The 17,830-nt window shown below is 51.1% G+C and overlaps 1 protein-coding gene across 1 annotated transcript in view; it reads left to right on the top strand.

The window, feature by feature from the left end:
* ZCCHC14 (zinc finger CCHC-type containing 14) overlaps nt 1-17,830 on the top strand; it is a 47,506-nt gene that overhangs the window by 7,285 nt on the left and 22,391 nt on the right. Inside the window, exon 2 of the mRNA XM_055552297.1 lies at nt 10,015-10,138. Coding sequence (XP_055408272.1) covers nt 10,015-10,138 — 124 coding nt within the window. The remainder of the gene's footprint in view (nt 1-10,014; nt 10,139-17,830) is intronic.

Genomic DNA, 17,830 nt, shown 5'->3' with positions numbered 1-17,830 from the left:
ACTCTGTATTTATCGATAGATGACCCGTGCCTTAGCGTGCGCACAGGTCTGTCCATCGCCTGTGCCTCTTGGCGTCTTTCTTTCTTTTTTATTATTATTTTTTTCATTTTTTATTTTTTTTGGCATCTTTGTTGATGAGCATCGTGCTGCCTGCAGAGCTGCTGCCCTGGGTCTCTGATGATGGGCTCTGTTCCCCCCTCACTACTACAGATCATGCTGTCACTTCCCTGTCCTGTGCATGCCACCTGCGTGCGGCAGACAGCACGTGTGGCCCTTAATGTGTGGTAAGCGTGTCTGCAGAAGAGAAGCCTGGACGTGGGGTTGGTTGTGGGTCACATGGTCTGTGCTCCTGTAATTACTGGGGTGTTGCCGAGTTCGTTTGTGGGATCCCCACAGAATGTGAGGAGGCGAGGAATACCACTCAGTGTGGGGGCACACGTTCAGGTGATCCATTTTATTTATTTTTGTTGAGCTCTGTATATCCTTTGCCCCCTCTCTGTTGGGTTATTGATCTTGTCTTTATTCTTTTTTAGGAGCTCTGTAAGTTTCAAGGAAGTTGTCCTTTTGACTCCAGTGAAAGTTTCAGGAATTTATTTTCCAGGTTTGGTTTTTTTTCCAAAAGACTCTGCCATGCAGTTTAGGTTTTCCTTTTTAACGTTGTCGTTGTCAGTCTCGCCTGGCTTCAGGGTGCTGTGTCGTGATTAGAAATGCAGTGTGCATTGTGCACATCACTGTACACGTGCGTAGATTGTGCTCACATGAACGTAATGCATTGTGCACAGCCACCATTCCCTGTGGTGTGCTTATACAGAACTCGTGTGGTTTCTCATTTTGCATTTAACCAATCCATCTGGAATTTATTTGGTCTAAGGTACAAAGCTAGTTTTATATTTTCCAGATGACAGCCTAGCTGTCCCAGTGCCATTTGTTGAATAACGCACCCTCCTCTCAGATTTGAAATGTGGCGTATTTCCGGTATGTTTCAGTTTACTTCTGGACTGTCTGTTGGGTCTCACTGATGTCTCTAGCCTGATGACCTGTGATTTGCCAGATTCACCCTTTATCGTTCTCATCTCGTTTGTTCCGTGGGCTCTCTGCACTGTAAAATTCTCTGGGGGATGGTGTTTTGTTTTGTTTTTTAAACAACTGTGGCTGCTGAGACGCTCAGTTAAAGGGTCTGGGTGGGGCTTGGTTGGAGCTCCCTGGGAGCCCCACCCCACCTTATTCTCTGACAGCCCTCCCCCACCCCCCACCCCAAACTTCCTCCACTTGTTTGAGTCTTAGTTTCTGTTTCTCCTGCTTGCCTGCCCTTTTGATGATGGTATTCCTCGGACTTCTCTCTGCCTCTCTCTCTTGTTACTTGATGGTCTGCCCTCTCTCTTATTCCCCCAACTCTGTAACCAGCTGTGACTGAGCTGTGGCCGGATGCTCCAGGGAGCTCTGGGTGTCCAGAGGCGAGGTCCTGTCTTCTGTCTCTGACCGCTGAGCACATCCGACCCGCCGGCCAGGATCCCACACCGTTGGCAAGTCTGCCTGCTTTCTCATCTCCACAGAGTCATTGATTTCCACCGACGCTGCGACACGGCAGCCGGGTTGTGCTCTTCGTGTCTTTCGGTCTGTCACTCGCTCCCCCTGTCCCCACCTCTCCCTGACACACTTGGTATGATGGTTACATATGCGGGACACTTCTTTGCAACTGGATTTGGGTAATTTATGAGGGAATCAGGGCACAGATCACAGTAGTCTTCTGGGAATAAGCACAGCCCTAGCCACAGGCAGCTCCACTTCATCCCGAGTCAGGAAGCAGGCGAGTGATGTCCTCCTTTTAGAATTAACTGCTGTCCTTAAGTCCACAAGAGACAACTTTAGAGCTTCTCTCCCTTGTTTTGTGATTAAATTTAAAAACAGAAACTTTGGTGCCTTATCTCTTTTTAGAAATAACAGTGACATGTTCGGGTGCTGCCCTTAAGTGGGCTCTGGTCTAGGATCCCCGACCTGGGTCTAGTGTGTGATGGTGCCCCGCTGACCGCAGCCCCCAGGCGTCGCAGCAGTGGCCCCAGGAAGCTGTCCGTAGGGCTGGTGCTCTCTGGCCTGAGCTCCTAGCGTGGCGCGCGGCGTGCCAGCGCGGCACCTGCCCTTGGCCTGGCTGTGTGTCTTCAGCTCTGTCTGTAGTCAGTTCCTCGTGTTCACGCACCCCCTTTTCCCCTGACCCCCCCAGATGCTCTTCTCTCAGAGTGGGCCTCTGGCCCCACTTCCTGGCTCACACAGTCTATAAAGCAGCCTTCTTTGGCTCCTTCTGCCCTAGCCCTTACCATACTGTGTTGTAATAGGTTTCTTCACATTTTCATTCCCAAACTTTGATTATTGGAGGCAGAGACTGTGTCATCGTCTTTCAGTCCCAGAGGCTAGCGGTCCCTGCCTCCTGGTAGGGGGGCTGTGTCCTGAGTAGTGGAGGGACATGCCGGGGGTTTTCGAAAGGCCACTCGAGTGAAAACATTGTCTTCCTCAGTGCTTTTCTTTCCCGTGGGCCTATTAGTAACATCCAACGGCTATTTCTCTTATGTGCTATATAGATGCAGAGTCTAGTGAATTTTAACTTTTGTATCCTGCTGTTTTATTTTTCAAAAGCTGGTGTGCAAAAGCTTCTGTTGGGAGAAACTCTCTGAACTTGATGGTTTGGCTTTATATATACCTTAACAAAACCAATAGAGAAGGCAATGGCACCCCACTCCAGTACTCTTGCCTGGAAAATCCCATGGATGGAGGAGCTTGGAAGGCTGCAGCCCGTGGGGTCGCTGAGGGTTGGACACGACTGAGCGACTTCACTTTCACTTTCCACTTTCATGCATGGGAGAAGGAAATGGCAACCCACTCCAGTGTTCTTGCCTGGAGAATCCCAGGGACGGGGGAGCCTGGTGGGCTGCCGTCTATGGGGTCGCACAGAGCCGGACACGACTGAAGCGACTTAGCAGCAGCAGTAGCAGTAACAAAACCAAGTTGACGGACAAGTACACTGAGAGCTGGGAGCAGAGGGTGTATTCTTCCAGTGCTCTGATGGGCTTGTCACCTGTAGAACTACGCGCGTGGGTCAGGTTGTCTCAGAGAGGAGTCTGTAGCTCTGAAAGTAAGACTGTCTGCTTGTATTCCTTTAATATTTGCAAAGTTGTAACTCGTGGTAAGCCTAGGTATTTTAGTGTACTGTAGAACGGCAGGAAACCAACGGCTGTTAGCGCCCTAGTTGTTAGTTTATATTCGTTATACTTTAAACACTGATGTGGAATTCATTATGAGAAGGGAGCATTGTAGCATCATTTCTGATTATTTAGGACTTTTACATAAGAACCTCAATAGAATTACTAGAAAGAAATTGTATCCTCAGTTTTCTTACTGATTCACAGTGAATCTAATTAAAACATGTATTATGTAGGAACTACTTCTAGAAATATTATAGTCTAGACTAGAAAAAAAAAATAACTGAAAAGGAAAGAGAATTAATTTGTGGGGAAGAAAAACAGCTCCTCCTCCCATCACATTTGGGTATTTTAATAAAAATTAAAAGCTTGGGGATAATGGTAACAACCTATCGCTATAACAGAGTTAATTAAGTGAATGAGATACTTTGATGTGGGTTGTTGGGCCATGTGGGACAATGTATGGTGAAAATAACCTACAGGGGACGCCCCATCTGCGTCTTGGGCTGTGACCCCGCTGGACACAGCGCTCCCTGGGCCCTGCTTCCCCGGGGAGGACTGCACTTCTCCTATCACCAGCTTCCCCACCTCTGTTCCTGTGTGCTAACTTTGCAGGTGGGAATTTTCTGAAAACGCTTGTTTGTGTGGGTCTTTTCCTTGACTAGTTATGAAGCGCATGAGCCATGTGCTGTTAATACTTGTACTGGAGGGGCTGGGTTACCAATCACAGTGATTTTTTTCCTTTCAGAATAGGCGTCTGCTCACAGGGCTCCTACCCAGACACATCCCCGGGGCCTGCTTCACTGGTGCTTCTGAACCTTTGATGTGTCCTCACGTCCTCTTTTCCAGCTGGGGGTCCAGCTCACCCCCAGCGTCTGTGGGCGCCTGTTCTGCCCGTCGCCGATGCCCCCGTGTTCTGGGCTGATCCTGTGTCGTGGCTCACGCCCCGGGGCGTCGTGCAGCACCCCTGGGAACGCGCGCTGCTCTGGATGCTCGTGTCAGGTGCTGGAGCGTTACGTCAAGAGCCAAAGCGGGCAGTAGAGCCCACCTCACTTATTATGACTAAACACTGAGCCAGGCTCTCAAAGAGTACCCAAGATTGATGCGTCCTTCTGGCCAGGATGTGCACGATACCAGTGTTAGGCATACTGTGCCCTTCTTGTCAGAAGTGTTGAGGGTGAAAATAGCCTGCGGCGGATACCCTGTCTGTGTCTTTGGCTGTGATGTTCTGGAAAGAAACTACTGGAATGGACCTTGCACACCGAGGGGAGCAGCTTCCACCAGGACATCAGTCACGTGACTTAGGTTTTTCCTGAAGGGGGAGGGCTATCTTCCTGAACATAGTATTTTACATTTCAGAGTCGCTTTTGGAGTTTATAGAGATGGGGGTTTGTTCCCACCTGGCTGTGCCTTTTGATATTAATTAATTGATATTAATTAAATGCCTTGTGCATTTAATAACATTTCTGTGTGACCCCTTGCATCACTGTGTTCCTCACCACTAACATTGTGCCTTTCTCTCCAAAGCACTGTTTTGAATACTCCCCAGCCCCACCTTAAATTTCCTGCCTATTACCTGCTCAGTTCCAGGAGAATACACCTGACCTGTTAGGTTGTTTAAAATAAAGCTCTCAGTGAGAGCTGGTAGTGCACTGTTCAGACGAAGCCTTGCCTGCTCTGCACCCCGGCCATGTTGCCAGCCTGGACCGTGGTGGCTTCCTGCGAGGTGACAGGCTCCAGGCGCTCCCCCAGTGCCCTGCCTTACCGCCGGACTCTGGTTTAATCGCAAGCTGTGGGTGGCCTGGAGACGAAGTTCTGAGCTTCCTGGGGCACACGGTGGGGCTAGGTGTGCCGTGGGGCTGTACCTCCCAGGGCTGCTTGTGAAGAACTTGGCTCTAGAATTGCTTTGCTAGAACTCATCTAGTTACGTACTTGGTATCTCGTGCTGAGATTTTTGAGCAGTAATCATTTTTTTCTCCCATCTCTTCTCTCTTTTTAATGAGCAGAGCTCTAGGGTAGGGAATATTAAAAGGAATGTTTTTATGTGGAAAACGGTTTTTGGTTAGCTCTGGCTTTCACTTGTCCTAAGTCAGCAAATAGCTTTCACTATTAAACTATCTATTTTCTTGTTCTGGTTTTTTAGAGACACGTAATCACTGCTTTAGTAAAATGCTTACAAATCACTTTTCGTTCTGATTTTATGTGTTTTTTCCCTTTGACTTACAAGTATCAACATTCAGCACGTTGTTCTTCCCACTATAGAGGCGGCACTTGGAGGACAAGTTGGAAATCAGGGACTCTGTCGGTAGATGCTGGAGTTGAGGGTCTGTTCCTGCTCCTGGAAGCCCCTCCCGCAGGTGTTTGCTTGGCTGGCTCCTCTCCCGCCAGGCTTCAGCTCCACCAGCCTGCCCCCAGTGGCGGGGTTTCCTGTTGGGGCTTCTCAGCACCTCTGACAGCTCCGTGGCAGCACTGGCCGGCCAGGAGACAGGGCGGCCACTGGGCTGAGCGGCTGCCGTTGTTTAGAAGTTGCTTCTGTTTGACCTTTTCATGTTGTTTGCATCTTGTAGAAACGTGCTCTCATTTACACTTGGTATCTTTAGCTTTCTTCCTAACCCTAATAGTGATTATTCCTTTTTAAAAAATTAGAAAACAAAAAATATATTTTACTTACTCAGATAAAAAATACTATTAAAATTATGGCATATTTTCTTCTTTTTCCAATGCCTATAATGTATGTGTCTATACAATTTCTATATTACACATTCACATACCTAAATGTGAGTGTTCCCCATGCCTTTCATTTTCTGAAGTTGTTTTTTAAAGGCTGCATAATATTTAATCATATGGATGTACATTTACGTATTTACATATTAACCTTGCTGGATATTTTTTTTTCTCCTTTTGGTCACACTGCATGTCTTGTGGAATCTCAGTTCCCTGACCAGAGATCAAACCCATGCCCTCAGTGGTGAAAGCTTGGAGTCCCACCCACTGCACCACCAGGGACTTGCCTGTTTTTCTTCTTTTGAAGCTTAGATGAACCTTCTTGCACACAAATCCTTGTATCACTGGTTATCTTTTTAGGACAGCTTCCTCCCAGTGCATGAGTGGGCCCAGGGGTCTAGAGGCAGTGAAGTTTGTTACAGACACACGGCTGCAGTGATTTGCACTTGCTGGCTGGGGACGAGGTTGCTCCCCTGTGGCATCACGAGCGCTGACTCATGGGGCATTTGTCTGCCTGTGGTCCAGATAACCAGGTCACCGTCCATGCTGTTGCAGGGTGGCGCTCGCTCGTCATAGAAGAGCTGCCTGTGGGTGGAGTGTCTATTTAGAGGAGAAGGCAGCCCCCAGCTTCCCAAGACGGGGATGCGGAATCCGGGGGCCTGCCTGGACTGCGTCCCTGGGTGAGGTCAGCGGTGCAGCTTTGCATGCTCCTCTCGGGGTGTGGTCGAGCGGCCGCCCGGGGGAGCTTCTCTGCGGGACCCTGTGGGCGTGCGTCCCCTCCAGTGTCCCCGCTGTGCCGTGTGTCAGCACGTGAACCTGTGCGATTGCCTTCCTGCCTGGCCTGCACGTGCCCTGGTTGTCGCCACAACTGCCATTTCACTGAGTCCTGACTGTCTTTGCAGCACGCTACTTCAAAAGCTTTCCATTTAAATCTCACAAAAACCCTGCGAGGTGAGTGCAGTGGAGGAAGCTGAACATGTGCCGGAAAGAGGTCTTGGCCTTGGTGGCTCGGTCGGCAGGGCCACGGCTGCAGAGCCCGAGCTGTGTATGAGACACGGTTGAGGGGTCCCTGGCTGAGGGCGCAGCCAGGACAGAGGCCTCCAGTGTATCCTGACCATCTTCCTGCCCCGGAGGCCCAGTGGATGGAGCAGACGGCCATGGGAGATGTCAGGAGCCAGACCCCGTGGGTCGTAGGAGGGGCGGCTGGGAAGGTGGAAAAGGAGCTGACTGGCCCAGAGGGTGTCAGTCGGCGGGCACTGGCAGGAAGCAGGACTGTGAGCCTAATGGAAAACATCCGTCAGGGCTGCGCTGGGCTGGCGGCCGGACCGCGTCTTCCCAGAGCCTCACGGCAGCAGCAGAAGCGACCCCGGCACCAAGCAGGGCTCCATTCTGAGTCCGTCAGGCTGCTGACGGCTCTGCTTGTGAGCGTGAGTCAGACAGCGCTCGGTTGAGCTGTGTGGGTCACATGGGGCAAATTAGCTTCACCAAAAATAACCCCAAAAAACAGCATTTCTGGGAAGCACAAGTGAAGACAGCTTTCAGTGTAAACAAAGGACCAGGACAAAGATAGAGGCTGGGTTGAAAGAAGTGAACTTTTGGAAAACTAGGAAAAAATGCTTTAAAAGTGCCAAGGAAAATAAATGTTTTTTTTTTTTTTTTCCTTGTTTTAGTTTTCTTTCCTGTATTTATGTAGGATGCAGTGCATCCATCCTGCTGGGTAACTCCAGGGTTCCATGTGCAGTCAGGGCTGAGAACCAGAGTCATTTCCGCGCCCCTGCCCTCCGCCCCAGGCTTTACTGGCTGAGTTCTCTGCCTCAGTGTTCACCAGAGTGGCTGAGGGCACTGCGGTCCATTTTTGCAGCCCCCTCCCCAAAGGCTGTGAGTCTGGAGGGTGGCGTCCGTCCTGGCCGGTTGGGCTGTTGCAGGCTGGGCAGGGGTGTGTGTGTGTCTGCTCCACACGGAGAGGTTCCTCACAGGCCAGCAGGGCCTGCGCTTCCACTAGCTGTTGCTGAGACCCTCAGTCTTCCTCGCCTTAGGACCAGGACTTAGAATTACCCGCCAGGGCAGCTGAGAGATCGAGGGGGTTCCTGGGGGTCAGGCCAGATGTGGGAACTTGGCTGCCGTTGTGTTTAGGGTATTGGAAATGTCAGCCTCCCAAAATACTGTTTGTTATTTAAAATCTTGCTCTTTGAGTAATTTTGTTGTGGCTCAGTCGCTAAGTCATGTCTGACTCTTTGCAACCCCATGGACTGCATGCAGCACGCCAGACTCCACTATACCCTGGAGTTTGCTCAGATTCATATCCATTGTGTTGTACTTGTCAGTGCTTTTACCTTATTTAATAAAGAAGTTCATCTCTGGAATATTCTGGTCATCGGATGATAAAAGAAAACTTTGCTCCACCTAAAGGAAATAATGCAAATTAAACTACAAATATAAATAATTGGAAAATACAGCATTTCGGTAAATGTTACCAAATGAATGGACTTTTTTGGTGGAGTGCTGGAGGGGGAGGGTTTTCTTCCTTGAGTTCCGTAAACTTGCAGATTAGCCAGACCTGCGGAGTTACTAAGCTTGTGTGGGGACTCGCGTGTGGGGAGGGGACACCTGCACAGCTGGGGCCTTCCTGGGCCAGAGACTGGCCTCTGGGAGCAGGCAGGGTCGTGCCTGCAGCAGCCTCCCTGAGCTCTGTCTGCGGGGGGCTGGGTGTCCCGTCTACCGAGGTGGCTGGTGCGTTCTGCAGACCTCCACCTGCCCCAGGCCCTCCGCCTCTGCCGGGTGTCCCGGCCAGGCCTCCCGAGGTAGCTGGTGCGTTCTGCCAACCTCCGCCTGCCCCAGACCCTCTGCCTCTGCCGGGTGCCCCGGCCAGGCCTGCACACAGCAGGGTCTGTGCCGCCGCCCACCCGCTAGCCAGGTAACAAGGTGAGCTGAGGACAGCGGCAGCCAGAGAGCTTCCTGTGTGCATCTCGTGCCCGCTTCGGGTCCAGGTTGGGACCGGAAGTCATGCCCCTTTCCCAGACCTTCTCTTTGGCTGTGTATGTAGCACTGTGTTTCTCCATCTTTTAAAACTTGATGCTTTTGGTAAACTTTAAAATCGTAACTTTTCTCTACTCTCCTTTTAAATTGTGAGTAGGAAGACATTAAAGCATTGGTCATTATTATTCCCCTAAATCCTAAAAGTAATAAATACATTCGGCTATAAAAATTTTCAAATACTGGTTGTCATTAGGGGAAAAAAGTAAAGGTGCTGCCCCTCCCTCCCCCCCTCCCAAGGACCCCCCCTCCCCTCCCCTCCCCTCCTGAGGTCACTGTAGAGTCCAAGGTGGCCTTCTGGGGTCCTGGCTGGCTGTAAGCCTAAGACGAGGGAGTGGAGATGGGGCAGCCCTCCTGGCTCCTGTCGGGAACTTGGTGTAGGCTGAACCCCAAGGCCAGCATAGACTGGGGGGCTGTGGGCGGTGGTCCTTTTTTTTCCTGGCTCTCTATCAGTAGCTGTTCAAGGCATTTTCAGTGTTTCACTGTTACAGTGAGTGTGCCCCCCACCCCCCACCCCACCCCCCGCCCCGCACACACATCGTGCTCACCTGTGAGTACTTTGTATGACAAATGCCCAGAGATGGGATTGTAACGTATTTCTAGAATATGCTTTTTAAAAATGCACCCCCAAATAGATCCAGGTCTATCCTGTTGTCTCCTGTTTTTATTAGAGCATTTTATTATTTTTTCAAGATTTATAGGACAGTGTTAAGTCCTGCTTTGTAATTGATAGGAAATTGTGATTTGAAGAACTGAAAAATCAGGTTATGCCTCAGATAGGATTTGTGACGGCTTAGTTAACAGTTTCTACCCAGCGAGTGAACTGCTGGCACAAGACATTAGTCCCCATGTTTGCTCAAACTGGGGTGGCTTTACATTTCAGTGGTGAGTGGTGAATTGCTCAAAGTTTTGTCTTCCGCCTGAAGTGCTCACACTAGCAATGACTGTTTTACAGAAAAATTGGAAGCTGCAGTAAGCATAAGTGACTTTCAGATAAAAATGAAAATCCTTACACATGAACTAAATTTAGGAAGAAAATAAGATGATGGCGACTTTGTCCCCACAGGTCACGCCCAGGACGGAGCCCCCCGTCAGCAACGTGGGCAACAGCTTGGAGAACGCCCTGCACACATCCACACATTCCACTGAGGGGTCGCTGCCCAAGAGGCCTGGAGGGAAACTGTCCAGAGGTGAGCCGGGGCTGCTGGGAGGACGGGGTGTGGGGAGGAGCTGAGGGTCGTGGCGTTTGGCTGGATGTGTCCAGGTGGTTTGAAAACGCCAGTCTTAGATGTATAATTTTTTCTGAATTCTGCAAGTTCTACACGGATGTGTCTGGACTGTGGAAGTCTCAGGTCTTGATGTTCATCAAGGGGAAGTCAGTGGCCGTTGTCGTGCCGCGTCCCGCGCCGGCACCCCTGCATTAGAGCAGCGCTTTGTGCAGTGACGTGCTGTTGTCTCTGCACTGACGTGGTCGCCGCCAGCCCCACGCGGGCCCGCGGGACAGAGGGCCTGAACTTGTCTTATTTCATCACACTGCAGTTGCGCTGGCTCCGCGTGGACAAGGCGCTCTCCTCCCACAGGGGAGGCTGGTCTCCCTGGTTCTCGTGGACAAGGCGCTCTCCTCCCACAGGGGAGGCTGGTCTCCCTGGTTCTCGTGGACAAGGCACTCTCCTCCCACAGGGGAGGCTGGTCTCCCTGGTTCTCGTGGACAAGGCGCTCTCCCTCCCACAGGGGCAGGCTGGTCTCCCTGGTTCTCGTGGACAAGGCGCTCTCCTCCCACAGGGGAGGCTGGTCTCCCTGGTTCTCGTGGACAAGGCGCTCTCCTCCCACAGGGGAGGCTGGTCTCCCTGGTTCTCGTGGACAAGGCGCTCTCCTCCCACAGGGGAGGCTGGTCTCCCTGGCTCTCGTGGACAAGGCGCTCTCCTCCCACAGGGGAGGCTGGTCTCCCTGGCTCTCGTGGACAAGGCGCTCTCCTCCCACAGGGGAGGCTGGTCTCCCTGGCTCTCGTGGACAAGGCGCTCTCCTCCCACAGGGGCAGGCTGGTCTCCCTGGTTCTCGTGGACAAGGCGCTCTCCCTCCCACAGGGGGAGGCTGGTCTCCCTGGTTCTCGTGGACAAGGCGCTCTCCTCCCACAGGGGCAGGCTGGTCTCCCTGGTTCTCGTGGACAAGGCGCTCTCCTCCCACAGGGGCAGGCTGGTCTCCCTGGTTCTCGTGGACAAGGCGCTCTCCTCCCACAGGGGCAGGCTGGTCTCCCTGGTTCTCGTGGACAAGGCGCTCTCCTCCCACAGGGGAGGCTGGTCTCCCTGGTTCTCGTGGACAAGGCGCTCTCCTCCCACAGGGGCAGGCTGGTCTCCCTGGTTCTCGTGGACAAGGCGCTCTCCTCCCACAGTGGAGGCTGGTCTCCCTGGTTCTCGTGGACAAGGCGCTCTCCTCCCACAGGGGAGGCTGGTCTCCCTGGTTCTCGTGGACAAGGCACTCTCCTCCCACAGGGGCAGGCTGGTCTCCCTGGTTCTCGTGGACAAGGCGCTCTCCTCCCACAGGGGAGGCTGGTCTCCCTGGTTCTCGTGGACAAGGCGCTCTCCTCCCACAGGGGCAGGCTGGTCTCCCTGGTTCTCGTGGACAAGGCGCTCTCCTTCCATAGGGGAGGCTGGTCTCCCTGGTTCTCGTGGACAAGGCGGTCTCCTCCCACAGGGGCAGGCTGGTCTCCCTGGTTCTCGTGGACAAGGCGGTCTCCTCCCACAGGGGCAGGCTGGTCTCCCTGGCTCTCGTGGACAAGGCGCTCTCCTCCCACAGGGGCAGGCTGGTCTCCCTGGTTCTCGTGGACAAGGCGCTCTCCCTCCCACAGGGGCAGGCTGGTCTCCCTGGTTCTCGGCTGTCTGGCTTTGTGCGGCCACAGAGGACCGTGTCATGCCGGTGGCCCCCTGGCCAGTGGCCCCCTGGCCAGTGGTGTGGGCCCGTGGGGGGCTCACAGGGACAGGATGGGGCGCAGCCCGCAGGGCCCCCAGCTGCTCTCGCCTCCCGGTTTGGAGCTGCGCGAGGATGCCGGTGGTGCCGAGTCCTCACACCTGCGGGCCTGGACGGCTGCCCTCCTCACGGCCCTGGGAGCAGCAGTCAGCTCGTTTCCTGGATTCTGCTGGAGGCTCAGTCGTCCTGAAGGCAGCAGGGCCTCTGTTCCTGGGTGGGTCGTTGTCACTCACTGAGCAGAGGGTCTTCCTTCATCGTGTTGTTAAGGGGGAGGTGCCTCCTGGTGGGTGTTGCTTCCTCTGTCCCCAGTCCGTCCAAGTGGAGCCTGTATCTTGTACCCTTGCAGTCCTAAGGGGGGAGGGCCACTTCTTCACCATTATGGTTTTCTCCTGTCGGCACAATTATCAAGACCCTTTGTTCCTGTGTTTTAATGTAAGTGCTGGTTGAACAGCAGTGTCTGTGTCTTGCTGGGATGCCTGGTGCAGGAAGGCAGGACTGTGGTAGGACCGGACCTGACTGCTCTCAGACATCATGACCCTTAGAAGATGCAGTAAGCCAGACCTTGCTGATTATCCTCAGCGGTCTCCATTCAGTGGTCACAGGTAACCGTAGTTCCTCTACCGTGAAGCTGACCCAGCAGGTAACTGGTCATTGGTTATTGTTTGTGCTTTCCCCAGTGCCCTGCTACTGCTCTTCGGAAAGTCTGAAGCCACTATCAGCGTTACTAGTTTTCTTGTTGTCTTTTCTGTACCCCACTTCAGTTTTGGATTGTCTGTGTTTTTTAAAAGTCTTCAGAGACATAGTTCAACTTATAAAGAGGTCAGACTTTTGTGTTTCTTCAGATTACAGCTCGGGACAGCAGTAAGGACGGTCTGAAGCCCTGACTAGTCTTAGAAGGTGGTCCTAGCTTGTTACATACTCTAACCTGCCTGACCTTCCTAGGACCCTGTGGGACTCAGGTATAATAGCCTGGTTCATTGTAACTGCAGTCCCCATTTCAGACAGGAGAACTGAGTTGTGGTTAAGCAGCATTCCTAAGAGAAGCTGGGATTCCAACTCTGAGATCCCAACACTTGGTTAAACAGAAGAGACTAGAAAAGGAAAGTCATGCACTCATTAGGCGAAAGAAAGCCTTACCTCTTTCTCTGTACTGTTGACTGAAGGTTTCAGGTACAGATTTCCTTGGGAAGCCGCCTGGGAGTTCACAGGAGCCTGCCAGGTGATGCCGCAGCTCCACGGAGCAAGCTGGTGCTTGTTCTGTTCAGGGATTAAATAACGGTGCCCAAGGTCATGCAGCTGACGTGTCACAGTTCACACAGCTGGAGACTGCGGAGCCCCTGGTCTCCCCCTGCCCTGATGCATGGGTCCTGGGCCAGCCCGCCTGCCCTGGCCTTCTGTCCCCCGTCTCCGCCACCACTTTAGTTTCCTCCCAACACAGGTGCTGTCACCGCTGGGCCTTGACTGTGTGTGGCTCTGCTCAGCGGGCCCTTCCCTTCGCTTTTAAAGTCTTGCCCCGCCTGCTGCTGTGGGCTGAGGCACTCGTGCACCAGTCATGGCGCTGCAGGGCCTCGTGCGTATGAAGGCGGAACAAACGCTGGCCTTAATACACATAACAAATGTAAATAAGTGAATTCCTCCCGTCCCTAAGTTCAAGTGCTGTATTGCTAACCATCCAGATGGAATATGCATTCATTTCCTAATTTTCTACTTCAGACGTCTCTTTTATCAGCTTTGTGTTTTCTGGATCATGTTCAACTTTTGTTTATATCTTTCTGGAGAACTAACAAATCAAATTAATGCAGGGGAGCTAGATGATAAAATCAAAGAAAAGTAAATTTATAGAGTTCTTAAATTCATATAACATGATCTAAAAAGATGTAGAAAAGAGGATCAGTTTAATCAGCATAGTAGTGAATGCTCAAATTTTAACAACAGTTAAAAGAAGCAGTGTTTTAAAAAATTATTCCCATTAACACAGACAACTAAATGCTAGATGAAAGTGAGAAAGTAAATTGATATTTAGGAACATTATTTAGCTGAGACTTTTAAGAGTACAGCTTTTAAATTCTTAGATTAAAATTAGATTTCAGTAATAAAATTGTAAAGCTGGAGGCATCTTAACTATTATTCTGGTTCAGTTTCTTTAATTATGAGGACACTGAGTTCTGTTGTATGGAGCTTGAGAGAAGGTGTTGTGCTAGAAAATGATTATTTTTCATATTTTCTCTCACTAATCAGTAAAACCCTTTTTACTATGCTTTCTTTTAGCTTTGGTTTAGTTTTGGGTGTGGCATAAAATTGGTTTCTTGTTATTGACTGTACCGAATTACGCTATTTAACAAAGATACACTGAAATCAAGTAAAACACGTAATTAGCAGGAAACTGACGACAACTCGGTTTTTTCCAGAAGTCTTTAGGGTAGAAAGGGAGGTGTTTCAGAGGAGAGCCTCCTTCTCGGGACATATTAAAGCCATTATCTCTGGGTGTCCTGTTCTCTCGTGCTACGTGGCCCTGAGCGCCGGGGGGTCACGTGGCAGCACTTGGCAGCAAGGGCAGCCCTTAGGCTGTGGGCCTAACAGGCGCTCCCAGGCTGGGGTAGGGAGTGTGTTCCTGGACCTGACGGTGTGGCTGCTGGAGGGGGTCTGTGAGCCCACCGGACCCCACTTGGGCCTTCCAGGGCAGCTGCCTGCACTCTTACCACGGTACATTTTACAGTCTATCCACGCAGCTCGGCCTCCCTGCTTTCTTAGTGGCAGTAGTGCTCTGGTTTTTAATTAGGCATGGATCCAGTTATAAAAATGGGAGTGCAGTGCAATTACACATCTTCCCGAAGGCCATGTGCTCTGACTCGTAAGATTTGAGAGAACCGCTGGTGTACAGCTGGAACAAGAAAAGAAGAAAATTTGAGCCCAGGAAATGCTGAAAGGAAGCAGCACACTGTCACGTGCTGTTTCTGCACGTGGGAGCAGGCTGGCGGCCTCAAGCCAGAGTCCGAAGCTGCGTGCCCTGCCCGAACCCCTTCACCGTCTGGGCCCCGGGGAGGCGCGCTCGTCCTGGGTGCTCTTCCCGCCCAGCCCTGGGTTTAGGGGGTCTTCCCAGTCGGTGCTAATCCTGTCTTGGGCTGTGTTCTCTTCCTCAGGTGATGGTTTGATATCCAGCCCCTCAAACTGACAAGTTTTTTGCTTATACATTTCAGAAAGGAGTGGGGCTTCGCGTGTGACATGACCCAGTCTGCAGGCTCACAAGGGTGGCGGGAGGGGAGGGGGGCCTTGTCTGCCAGTGGGCTTTCAGTGGGCCGTCGGCAAACGTGTGTGCACACAGGTAAACACTAAAACCATGCAACCACACTGCAGAGATGGGACAGGAAAACTAGCCATAACTCCACCACCAGGCACAGTTAACCCTGTCATTTTTGATCATTTATTTTCAGTCTCTCTCTCTTTTACATTTTAAACTATAATCATGTTATACATGTAGTTTATAATATTTCAGGTAACAGGATAAGCACTTGTTCGTGCTTGTATTGTTATAAACATGGTCTTTAATAGTCTCGGAGTTGAGAGTGTCTTATACTTCTTTGAAGCCCAGCTGAACACCCAGCCCGACCCTCGTGTTGGCCACCGTCAGCGCTCTCACCTGCTGCAGAGAATCCACCTGGCCCCACCCCCTGTCCCCAGCGGGCCGTCCTCCACCCTCAGGGCCCTGTGTGGCCACAGGTGTCGCTTCCAGGGCAGGCGGCATCAAGAGAAGACAGCAGGTCTTGTCCGTGTGTTTGGTCCAGAGGCGTCCTGGCAAAATCGGGGCTGGTGATGCAGACAGAGCACAGCGTCTGGTGGGCTGGGGGCTCCAAAGAGGTCTTGCTAACATCTCAGACCTCTGGTCCGAAATGCCTCTTTGATTTGAAAACAGCTGAGTAACATTCATCTGCTTTTCACATTTTCCTGTCCAGATATGAGTCACTTCCCGCCTTCAGTCCAGTTAGGGTTTTTTTTCTGCTTTTTTTTCACAAATCCTAATATTCAGCCCTGGGACTTGTAGCTACACGTTGGTATTCTGTGGCCCAGGAAAACGCCAAATAGGTTTTTCTGTGTTCGTTGACTTTGTATATTCTATTGTCTAAAGAAGTGAAGGGTCTGGATTAGAGTGAGGTCACTGTGGGTAAGTTTTTAAAAATAGTGATTGGGAGAGTGTAAGAACTGTTTATTTGCTGACAGTCTGCCTGGGGAAGTCAGACGGGAGCAGTGGGCAGTTTCACTGAGCGAGCTCGGGCAGTGCACAGCTGCTAAACGTGGTGTTTTCTTTGTTTTGCCAGAAAGGAAACAAACGTTCTTGTTTTTTTTAAACAGTAATTCCTTCCTGTGAGATGCTATTTTAAGTTTAAAATACTCTAAACCAAATGGGTTTTTGTGTCTCCCACGATCCGTATCAACTCTGATACAACTTTATAAACTTACAGAGGCTCAAAAATTCAGGCAGCGGTTTGTGAAGGCAAGGACTCTGGTCAGTGCTGGCCACCTTGTGCCCAGCCCCGGAGTACAGCCCAACACACAGTAGGCGCTTCATAACGAGTTGGTGAATGAACAAGTTGTTGGTTTAGGGCAGGGATCGGCATGTTGTTTTCTGCGAAGATCCAGATGGTTGGTGTTTCTGGATCGGGGAGGAGGTGTGTGGAGCCTGGCACCACTGCTGGGCTCTGCTGTCGGAGGGGAGAGAGCGCCTTTGGCGGTACGTCAGCCCACAGTGTGGCTCTGCACCCTGGAGACGGTCACACCAATGGCCGAGGGCTGCCTGTGGCCCACCCGCCCCTGACTTTATAGCACCACCCAGTAGAACTCCCTGTGATGACTAGGGTTCTGGGTCTGCTCAGTGTGGCAGCTACTGGCCATGTGTGGCTGCCGAGTGCTTAAAATGTGGTTAGTGCGACTGAGGAATGAGATTTTTAATTTTATTCAATTGTAATTAATACCAAAGTAAGTGGTCCCATGGGGTCAGTGGCTGCAATAGTGGGAAGGTCAGGGTTAGAACCTTTCCGAAGCCTGGTGCCCAGAGTTGCTCGTTCTCTGGGCACTTAGACATATTATGGGAGGAGAGAGTTCTGCGGCCAAAAAAAAAAAATTGGGGAAATGTGGTTAATAAAAGTAGATTTACTTGTCACAGGACTTTTCAGAGCCTTTAATATGATCACGTACATGGGCAGTCTACGAAAAGGAGTTTCTTAGATTTTCCCTCCAAACTTTTGACCACGAAGCTTTCTGGGGGTTGGCCCTGAACGTCTTCCAGAGTGGTGTTTGCTGGAGAAAACTCAGGATGTGTGGCCGACCAGGAGATCGGGCGTCTGCAGAAAGTGTAACATGATAGTTTTGTGAGTTACACTGAGTGTGTCAGATTAGACAGGTGTTGAGGATCTGCAGACATGTCCATAGTACACAGCCAAGCGACCTCCAGGAATACGGGTGAAAAGTCAGGAAGGTGTGTATGCTGTTCACGCAGGAAAGCCTCCCTCATTCACTGGGGTCTTTCCGGAAGAGCTGGATTGTCTGACTGCTGCACCTGCCAGAAGTTCATAAGCTTGAAGAAGCAAGCAGTTAAATGAGCATTTGAGATGCATTCGTGTTTGAATCAGAAACAGGACATACATACCAAGTGTGATTTTGAAGTTTGGAAACTAGATCATGTTTATTAAGTGCTGTTTTATTTTCAAAAATATTTGTGCTCGAATATTTGCATCTTACAAACTTAATTTGCATCTTAAAACTTAAGTGCTTACAAGCTTAATTGTATAATTTTCTTTCTGAGGAGAGAAAAAAAAGCACCCATGGGAGTGACAGGGGAGGCATGAGGAGGGGATCACTTTGGGGCTGTCTAACGCGACTGTCTTCTCCTGTCCTGTCCACCTGTGCAGCCGTGGCCCCTGCTC

This window comes from Bubalus kerabau, chromosome 17 (genome assembly GCF_029407905.1).
Source record: "Bubalus kerabau isolate K-KA32 ecotype Philippines breed swamp buffalo chromosome 17, PCC_UOA_SB_1v2, whole genome shotgun sequence".
NCBI lineage: Eukaryota > Metazoa > Chordata > Mammalia > Artiodactyla > Bovidae > Bubalus > Bubalus kerabau.
Note: the sequence above shows the minus strand (reverse complement) of the source record. Positions and strands in the feature narration are given on the sequence as shown.